The 10957-nt window shown below is 44.6% G+C and overlaps 1 protein-coding gene across 1 annotated transcript in view; it reads left to right on the plus strand.

The window, feature by feature from the left end:
* Positions 1 to 6734, plus strand: part of LOC109924240 (vacuolar protein sorting-associated protein 45-like) — a 36733-nt gene extending 29999 nt beyond the window's left edge. Inside the window, exons 7-8 of the mRNA XM_048620322.1 lie at positions 832 to 963; positions 6507 to 6734. Of these exons, the coding sequence (XP_048476279.1) occupies positions 832 to 963; positions 6507 to 6591 (217 nt within the window). The 3' untranslated portion in view covers positions 6592 to 6734. The remainder of the gene's footprint in view (positions 1 to 831; positions 964 to 6506) is intronic.
* Positions 6735 to 10957: the final 4223 nt, after the last annotated feature.

Here is a 10957-nt window from a genome sequence, read left to right on the forward strand (position 1 = left end):
CCTCCTGCAGCCCCTACACCCCACCCTATTTCTGTCACCTCCTCCAGCCCCTACTCCCCTCCCAATCTCTGTCACCTCCTCCAGCTTCTATACCCCGCCTCCTCTCCGTCACCTCCCGTGGCACTTACAAACCTCCATCTCTGTTACCTCTTCCAGCCCCTACAACCCTCCCTACCCACCTCCTCCAGTCCCTGCAATCCTGTATGTTCTTCCTGTTCTGGGTTCTTGCTCATCCCCTAGTGTTCACAGTGCTGCTGTTCCTTCCACTGCCAGGGCCCTAAGCTGTGGAATTTCCTTTCTGCATCTCTCGATCTCTGCCCTCTGCTCTATTGTAACACTCTTGAAAACTGACTTCTTTCACCGAGCATTTATTCACCAGCCCTAACTCCTCCATCTCTGTTTTTTTATTGAGGTATTCTCTGTGAAGTACCTTGGAACATTTTATTATATTCAAGGCACTATATACATACTAGTTGTTTTTCTACCCAAGTGCCCAAGTAACTTTGTTTCTTTCTGATTTGAAGCTATAGATTTTTTCGTAGAGTTTAGGTCCTCAGTATTCACCTGGAACGTGGTGTCACTTGGAGACTAGACCACAAAGAATGTCATATCAGTTCGGACCTAATGCAAGATGACCATCACTAATAGAGATAGATCCCATTGAGAATTATAGTCCTGGATTTGAATACACAGTGAGTCCATGTTGGAGTATCTTCCATTTATTAAATTAGGAACCTCCTTACAATTGATTGGATATAGATTTCTCAGCAATGTTATGCTCAGCTAAGTAGCTCCTGGATGATACTAACATCACCTTTTCCTTTCTCACAGTCCGCAAGATGTCATTGTGTTTATCATCGGAGGAGCGACATATGAGGAGGCACAGACTGTCTACAATCTGAACCGTACCAATCCAGGAGTGAGGATTGTGCTGGGTGGAACGACCATTCACAACACCAAGAGGTAAGGGCAAGTCAGGGCACCTGGGAATGGAATTTCTAATACTGGCCAGCTGATGAGCAGATTCCCACGGGGTTACAAACCTCAGACCTGGTCAGTTAGTCCTGACCCTCAGTGTGTCTTACAGCTAAGCTTGTGCTATTCTCAACAGCATGCTGGTGAAAACAGTAAGATTCCAGGATTGAAGCCTGTCAAGGAGAAGGGAGGGACCAGAATGAGAATCTTGCATAAATAGTAACCAGGGTTCCTATACCTGATCAGATTGTGGTGAAACAGAGCGAACTTAGATTCCAGGTGCACAGTTCTCTGGAAGTGGAGTCCCAGGTTGGGGATGGGGGGTTTGGCGTGCTGGTCTTCATCGGTCGGGTCATTGAGTGTGGAAGTTGGGAAGTTATGTTCAGTTGTGCGGGACTTTGGTGAGGCCGCACTTGGAAAATTGTGTTCAGTTTTGGTCACCATTCTATAGGAAAGAGTGCAGAAGAATATTGCAGGGTTGTTGCCAGGACTCAAGGGAATCAGTTTGGGGAGAAGTTGGACAAGCTAGGACTTTTTTGTTTAGAGCATAAGAGAATGAGGAGATATCTTATAGAAGTATATAAGATCACGAGAGGCATGGATCGGTTGAAAGTCTTTTTCCCAGGGTTTGGGAATCGGGGACTAGAGGGCATCAGTTTAAGGTAAGAGGGGAAAGAATACATGGGGACCTGAGGGGCAACTTTTTTACGCCGAGGGTGGTACACATATGGAATAAGCTGCCAGCGGAAGTAGTTGAGGCAGGTACATTAACAACATTTAAAAGACATTTGGAAAAATACATGGATAGTAACAGTTTCGAAGATCTGGGCCAAGTGCAGGGAAATGGGGTTAGCATGGATGGACAATTTGGTCGGCATGGATCAGTTTGGACCGAAGGGCCTGTCCCCGTGCTGTAGGCCTCTATGCCTGTATGTTGGGACAGCTTGTGAGAACAAGATTGGGCTAACTGCAGTGCTGTTGTTCTGAAGGATGGTTTAATGTATTTGGTCCATTGGGATTAGAAGTAAAATACATTAGAAGTAAGAGTAAAAGGTGTTGATCCATTGACAACATCTACATGGTTGTGATTGCATTTTAGGATATCCTTGTGTGGAAGAACAGTTTTATTTTCATTTATGTATTGTGTTGCCCCAAAAGGGAATTCAATGAAAGTAAATTACTTTCAAATACAGTTCCTGTTGTTGTGTGATGTAGCCAGTATCCACACTGCAAGGTCTCAGTTACATCAGTGGCATGAAATAGTTCATCTGCTTTTAATATTGCATGTTAACTTTTGGGTTTTTAAACAGTAAAGTAAGTAATTTCAGACGACAGGATGTTTGTGTTTCAGTTCCAACTCCATGAACCCTGTCTGGTGGTCATATACAACTAAGACATCTGCTACTTGGAATTTATTCAGGGCCCTTAAAGAGTTTGTGAACCAGGCTTTAAACCACAAATGTTGGAGGTGCAAATGTCTGATAAAATGTGATAGGTCAGAACTGACCTTGGTCTAAGCCCCAGTTCTTTACAGTTTGATGTCATTCCCTCCTGACTTAATGTCACTTTCCTCAGTCTCAGTATTTAGACACATAAATTGCACAATAGTACAGCCTGCAGAAATCAGCATGGTGAGTTACACACCCTCCCCCACTCGAGGTCTGAGTTAAATGCCTACTCCAGCAGAAAGTCCAATTCCTTCTGCTGGGAAGTATTCTCCTGTTAATGAAGCTTCCTTTGTGTTCACAGCCAGTGCAGAATTTGACTAGGATTTATCACAGTTCCTGGAGACTAAAACACCTCTTCTTTAATGGACACTTCTCTTGCAATGCCATGCCCTCACCCCAACCCTCTGCCTCATACATTGAGTCAGCCTGTTACAGCACCTGCCCTCACTCTGTCCCATGCCCCTTGGGGCTAGTAACATGAGGCTTCTCAAACAATGTGACAGGTGCTTGTCACTACACCTCTCCCCATACTAGCAGCTGCTCACAGTCCCTGTGGGAGTACTCCCTCCTGAATAAAGAACTGAAAAGTTTGATTGGAAACTAGTGTGTAAATTATTGCACTAATTCATGTAGCTGTGCGCTTCGAGGACAAATGTTGTTTTAGTTTAGATTTTTATCCCTGACAGACATACTGGCCATTCTTACAGCTAGGTTTATCCTCCATTTTAAGATGCCAGAGAAAATGTTTTGGTTTATTTATTACGTCTGCTGAGATTGAACAATTAAAATCTGTATTTGGTAATAAAATGCCCTGATTCATTGTGAGCCTGTTGATTGGTGGCCACAGAGCCATTCCAAGACCTCGCTAGTCAGTAACTTTATCGCACTCTCCTCTGTTACACGCAGCTCAGCTGATGCTGCCTCTCAATAATTTAAAGCAGGTTGATTTTCACCAAAGACAATGATGATAACAAATGGAAATTTCACATTACTTCCATAATATTTGTACTGTGTGTAGGAAGGGTGCAGGGTGACTGAGCAGGGGATGAGGGAATAAGGCAGAAGCGAGTGACTGGGGAGAGGACACTGGGCTTGTGAACATGGTAAAGGGTAAGTGAGCTAGAGGTGAATGGCAAGGGTGAGGAAAGGGGACTGTGGCATGGGGGGTGGGAAACAAACTAGCTCAGGATGGAGAGAATTTGAGTATGGTAAGTCTATTCCCTTAAGATTAATAGAATGAATGATGATCTCATTTCTTAAATGGTTTTGCAGAACAAATGCTGAGAACAAGTTTCCCCTGACTGCAAATGTAAAACATAATGTCACAATCTCAGGATGATGGCTTGGCCATTTCGAACTGACATGAATTTTTTTTCATCAAAGGATTGTTAATCTTTGAGATTTTCCACACCAGAGAGCTGTGGATGCTCACCTGTTGGGTATATTCAGGACTGAGAATGGTAAAATACTATGGGAATTAAAGGATATTGGGAGAGTGTGGATGGTCACAAGGAGATCAAGGATCAGCTATGATCATTGAAAGATGGAAGAGGCTTGTAGGGTCAAGTGACCTATTGCTAGTCCTTTTTCTTATAGTCAGTGGACAGAGAGTTGGGGAAACCGATGAGAGGGGACTAAAACACTGTCTGGTCCATCACCTCTGTGGTAGCTCTGTGAAGAATCTACACATTAGATCCAATTCCCTGCACTTTTGAAAATTAAGAAAATATTTCTCCATAAGAACTATTCTGGATCCCATTTTCACTCTCATTTCTGGTTGGACGTTTTGTATCCTGAATATGCTCCTAGTTGCTCCCTCGATGTTATTGGCATGATCTATTTTCTTTTTAATCGTCTGGTTGAACCAAAGGGTCTGTTTCTGCGCTCTATGACTCTATGATATGATTTTTCTCTACTTGCATTAAGAAAATCCTTCAGAATCAGAGCATCGGTATCAGATCTTCCTCTTTTTTTTCCCCGACTTTGGTGTCTCTCACCCTGTCTCCAATTCCTATTCCTTTGACCAGCTGGTCTTTGAGATCTTTATTTCCTTCTGTGGTTTTTACAGCCTAAGCCATAGGTCCTTTAACTGTAACAGAGGTTCTTGGTAGTACTGTGAATGTTGGGCAGCTCAAATAACAATGCTAGGATGTTACTGCTCCAAGGTGTGTGCACAGGAGAGAAGTTAATATTTCAGTGCCTGAAGTTGCTGTTGGGCCTTGGGATCCAGGATCCTTGATGTGTTCCTGAGATTTGTGACTTGTAGACTATAGCCCTGGAGGGTCGGTTCCTGTGTTCTGTGATGGAAGTCCTTTTCCATGGGAATCTACTTGCTTTCATGCCAGCTGCTACTTCTGGGTTGCAATCTCATCTTTAAGTTAGAAGGTTGTGGTTGAGAGTCCAACTTTTGCAATCGCAACAGGAAAAATTCAGTGCAGAACTGAGTGAATGCTGCACTGTCGGAGGGTCAGTGCTGAGGGAGCATCCCACTGTCAGAGGGTCAGGGCTGAGGGAGTGCCGCGCTGTCGGAGGGTCAGGGCTGAGGGAGTGCCGTGCTGTCGGAGGGTCAGGGCTGAGGGATTGCCGTGCTGTCGGAGGGTCAGTCCTTGAGGAGCACTCTTCCGTTGGACAGTCAGTACTGAGGAAGCGCCGTGCTGTTGGATGGTCAGTTCTAATGGGATGCTGCACTGTCGGAGGGTCAGGGCTGAGGGAGCGCCGCACTGTCAGAGGGTCAGTCCTTGAGGAGCATTCTTCTGTTGGACAGTCAGTACTGAGGAAGCGCCGTGCTGTTGGATGGTCAGTTCTAATGGCATGCTGCACTGTCAGAGGGTCAGTGCTGAGGGAGCGCCGCACTGTCGGAGGGTCAGGGCTGAAGGAGCGCCGCACTGTCGGAGGGTCAGTGCTGAGGGAGCGCTGCACTGTCGGAGGGTCAGTGCTGAGGGAGCGCCACACTGTCGGAGGGTCAGGGCTGAGGGAGTGCCGCACTGTCAGAGGGTCAGGGCTGAGGGAGTGCCACACTGTCAGAGGGTCAGTCCTTGAGGAGCACTGGCCCGTTGGACAGTCAGTACTGAGGAAGCGCCGTGCTGTTGGATGATCAGTTCTAATGGCATGCTGCACTGTCGGAGGGTCAGTGCTGAGGGAGCGCCGCACTGTCGGACGGTTAGTATTGAGGCAATGCTGCGCTGTCAGAGGATCAGTCCTCAAGGAGCACCATCGTACTGGAAGGTCAGTGCTGTGCGTGAACCATTCAGTTGGTGTTACTGTATTTGTTTTTAAACAAGACATTAAACTGAAACTCTCCCTGCTGTGAAGTGTTGAATGATTCCATTATACTATTTTGAACATGAACAAAGGCTTCTCCCTGGTGTCCTTGTTCACTATTTATCTCTCAACCAACATCAGTGAAACAGAGTATCTAGTCATTATTCCCATTTATGGGAGTTTAGTCTGAGTATGTTGGACTTTGCATTTCCTACATTTCAACAGTGACTACACTCCGAAATGTACTTTGAGTTGTAAAGTCGTTGGGAAGGTTGTGAATATGTGGAAGATGCAATTTAAATGCAAGCCTATCTTTTCATTGGAAGCGTTGGAAAAGGTGCAGAGGAGATTTACCAGGATGTTGCCTGGAATGGAGGGAAGGTCTTACGAGGAAAGGTTGAGAGAGCTAGGGCTTTTCTCTTTAGAACGACAAAGGATGAGAGGTGACTTGATAGAGGTGTACAAAATGATCAGAGGTATAAATTGAGTGGACAGCCAGAGACTTTTTTCGTAGGGTGGAGGTAGCTATTACGAGGGGGCATAGTTTTAAAGCGAGTGGAGGTAGATATAGGGGAGATGTCAGAGGTAGCTTCTTTACTCAGAGAGTGGTAGGGGTGTGGAACGCATTGCTGGAGCGGGTAGTGGAGTCAGCCTCGTTAGGGGCATTTAAGCTGCTATTAGATAGGCATATGGATGATAGTATAAGGTAGGGGTGGAGGTTAGATAGACCTTAGGATTAGGGAAAAAGTTTGGCACAACATCGTGGGCTGAAGGGCCTGCACTGTTCTGTGTTCTATGTTCTATTTTCCTTACTTTCACTAGTTTTCTCGAAGAAGTTGCAGCTTCAGGAATCCAGAGCCGAGTATCGGAGAGACCACGTGGAGTGAGCCGATCATCAAGACGATGAAGTCCTGGGATATCCTTGGTTCTACCTTTCCTAACCATCATATTTCTAAATGATCTGGACTATGATTTGGGCTAGTGTGACTGTTCCTGCTGTTGTGAATGCTTTGTTTCTCCTTGTTTCATTAAATACAAATTTAAATTCAAGCTCACAGACTCCTATTTGGGAACGTTTTCTCTAGAAATATGCTGCTTCATTATTCCTAGGGTCTGTCTGACAAGTTGCTGCTTTCAACTTCCACTCATTCTGCTTTTTTTAGATGATTTAGTATATACAGCTTTTATTGAATGGAATATTTTTGGCTAGAGTTGATGATATCTCCTTGCGACTGATGTGTAGTTCATAGAGAAAAAACAGAAAAGGCTGAGTGTTTTCAGCAGTTTCTGTTTGCGTTTCAGATCTCCAGCATCTGCAGTTCTTTGTTTCATTCTACTGTAGTTCATGAAGACCTACCTATTTGGCTTACCCCACACCTGAGACTATATAATACCCACTTGTTTCTCATTAATGCAAGAGACATCACTATGGTCCTTTAAAGGTGCAGAATAAAATCCTACCCCCAAATCACCCCTCCTTGTTTCTCAATTTACTCAGTGCCATTGGTGGAGAGTCTAGATGGAATGGGAGTTTCAGGATATTAGGTGCTCTCTGATCCTCCTCCAGCTGTCCTTTTTTCTTCTCTGAGCTGAGATGGTGGGTGTCAGCTGGATAGTTTACTATGGAGGAATCAATGTTGGGAAAGATCCTCTCCAGCACTTGTCACTTGGTACCCTTCTGTGTCTCTCTCTTTCTGTCTAGCCCTGGAGTCACTGAACAGTGATCAGAGCAGGAACCCTGGCTGATTTCCCTAACTCAGAAATCATTGGATAGTGATGTGGTGTGGGAACCCTGGCTGATCTTCCTCTCTCACTCACTAACTCAGGGGCATTGCTGTTTGTTGTCCGCCAACTGGCACTGAGCTGATTAGGCATTTTGATTGACCCTGCGTTCTTCTAGTCTATATAATTCACCGCTGCACACTGAGCGTTTTTGACCAGTTGAGACTCAGATCGAGCAGTGTGCAGAAGAATTGATCGTGATGCTATTATTGCAGGTTTAGCAGAAAAAAAAACAATTTGCTGACTGTTAGCAAAGAATCCCGTCTCTGATCATTATCCCCTAACGTAATTGTACTGAGTGCTTCATCACTCTGCTTTCCATAAACACTAAATGTCTCGGTTCCAAGAACTAGGAGCACAAATGTATATATATTGCTGTAGAACAGAACATTGTTAGACCCTTTCCCAGTGAAACACCGGATGCTGGATAATGTTCTGATGCAAGTAGATCAATAATGAAATGTTTATTAAATCAGAGCATATAAAGCTTTGACAGCACTTAAAAATTATTCTGTATTCACTCATTTGTGTTCTGTGCACTACAGACCCTACATGTTGCAGATAACTGTGCGTTATAAATGCAGTACGTTACAGGACCAATGTATTACAGATACAGCACATCACAAACTGTGCTTTACAGATGTAGCACCTTTATAAATTTTGTACATTATGCACTCAATACATTAGACTCGTTTAAGGAGTGTAAAGGCAAAATTGTGCAGGCTCCTCTGTAGCTCACTGAACCATATGTAGCAGAAGAGTGTCAGCTTTGAACCAGGTCAGACAGCTAAGTTAGTGGTTGCATTGCCTGTGAAGTACAGAAAGACGAACAAAGCAGCCAAAATTGCTTTTTATTGATGCTTTAAACAGATGCCATTAGGGCTGGTCTGAGCCACGATGCTGTCCTGTGGTCATATATGTTGGTAACATTCATATTCCAGGCTTTCAGACTCAGATTTGCCAACCTGGTGAAATTATTCCAGGGATGCAGTTGAAACTGAAAGTGAGAAATTGTTCAGTTATATTGGTTGTGGGTGATGGCATCCCTTTTAGTTATTTTTAAAATGTTTTGTTGTGATTTTGGTTGCACTTCAGCCTCATGGTCCTGATCTGTGGGCATCCAGTGTGGAGGGGTGTGGCGAGCGGAGGACCTCTTCGTAGATCTGCTGCTGGGCCTGGCCAGGCTGGCTATAAACAGGTCCAGGTTACAGGCTGCGGAGGTTGTCGGGGTGGGGAGGGGGGAACACCTCTGCCAACTGTCGGCCCCTCTTTTTTGTTTGTGCCCGTGTGTCCTTGGAGAGGGAGCGTGTGATGTCTATTAATGCTCTCGATGCCTTTAGAGAGACATGGGCACCGTGGGGGATACAGTGCTTTATTTCCCCCTCCAAATTTATTTTGACTAAGTCCCTTCCCCTCTCCCTACCTTCCCTCATTTATAATAGATTTCATTGTCCTTAACTGGCTTTGCATGTAAACATTGGATTGGCTACATGGGTATTTTCACTGGTGGTGATTATTAAAACAAATGAAAAAAAAGTCACGGTGGTCTGAGGTGATGATCCTGGAGCTGTTCAAGTGGTTTGGATTATGTACAATGCAGAGAATCCAATGCAGAGTCAGTAACATTTGATGGACCATGTCTGATTTAATTTTATTCAGTTCCAATTTCAGTTTTAGGGGCTGACAGATGCTGTAATCTTGATCAACAGTACACCAACAGACCAAAATATTTTGTAATGAACCTCTGTTGCCCGAAAGCTTCAGACCTTCCCTAAACCATAAGGTCAGAAGTGGGGATGATTGCCGATGATTGATTTGCGCAATGTTCAGCACCATTTGTGACCCTCAGATACTGAAACAGTCCATGTTCAACTACAGTAAGATCTGGACAATGTCCAGGCTTGGGCTGACAAGTAACATTTATGCCACACAAATACCAGATAACAACCATCTCCACTAAGAGACATTCTAACCACCACTTGATAGTCAATGGTGTTACCATCACTGAATCTCCCACTATCAACATCCTGGGGGCTACTATTGATCAGAAACTTAAATGGACTCATCATATAAAAACAGTGGCGACAAGAGCAGTCAGAGAATAGGAATACTGCGGCAAGTAACTGACTCCCCAAAGCCTGTCCACCAACAGCAAGACACAAGTCAGGAGTGTGATGGAATACCCCTCACATGCCTGGATGGGGGCAGCTTCAACAGCTCAACACTATCCAGCACAAAGCAGCCTACTTAACTGGCACCACATCCACAAATTTTTGCTCCCTCCACAAATGACACTCAGTAGTAGCAGTGTACTATCTACCAACATGCACTGCAGAAATTCACTAAGTATCCTCAGTCAGCACCTTCCAAACCCACGACCACTTCCATCTAGAAGAATAAGGGCAGCAGGTACATCAGAACACCACCACCTGCAAGTTCCCCTCCAAGCCACTCACTGTCATGACTGGGAAATATATGTTGTCAAAGTCATGGAATTCCCTCTAATAAGGGTATTGCAGATCTACCTACAACACACAGACTGCAGCTGTTCAAGAAGGCAGCTCACCTTCACCTTCTCAAGGGCAACTAGGAATGCGCAATAAATACTGGCCCTGCCAGCAACACTAAATCCCACAAGTGAATAAATAAGAGAAGGATACAGGTAGTATTGTGGAGCACAGTATGTGCGTCTCTGGTGATGTATAATACTGTAAGGGAGGTGCAACTCCTATCCATACAAACCAAAGCCCCTGTCTAAACTTGAAGCATCTACTAAACTGGGTATTGGCCAGATACAGAGTAAATACTGGCATCCACCTAATATTTGGAAAAATTGTCCAGGTACGTCTTGTGCACAAAATGTCAGATAGATCCAATCCAGCCAGTTACCATACTTTCAATCTACTCTAGATCAACAGCAAAGTGATGCAAAGGGTCATTGATAGTGCTACCAAGTGTCACTGGCAAAGAAATAACCTCACCAGAACTCAGTTTAGATTGTGCCAGGACTCCTCTGTTCCTGACCTCATTGGTCCAAACATAGACAAAAGAGCTCAGTTCCTGAGGCGAGGTGGAAGTGCTCTTTACCAGTGTTTCCTTTAAGCTGCATGCAGCTGCTCCAATGTTCCACACACAGCAATTGGTGCGAGGGTATGGATCACAGCTTTTACTTCCAGTTCCAGAAATTGCTGCCATGCATGGACCTCGGAAGACCACACAGAAGAAACAAATTAGACAGAACACTGCCCTTGACATCAAAGCCCTACTTGACTGAGTATGACATCAAGAAGCTTTAGTAAAACAGGTATCAGGGGAAATCTTTCGAAAAGGAAGATGGTGTGGTTGTTGGAGGTCAGTTATCTCAGATCCAGAACTCCAAGCAGGAATTCCTCAGGGGAGTATCCTAGGCTCAACTGTCTTTAGCTGCTTCATCAATAATCTGGCCTCTCCAGTGCTGTATGATTCTCCGACCTTCCCTCCAACATGAGTCA

Source organism: Rhincodon typus, chromosome 46 (assembly GCF_021869965.1).
Source record: "Rhincodon typus isolate 14 chromosome 46, sRhiTyp1.1, whole genome shotgun sequence".
Lineage (NCBI taxonomy): Eukaryota > Metazoa > Chordata > Chondrichthyes > Orectolobiformes > Rhincodontidae > Rhincodon > Rhincodon typus.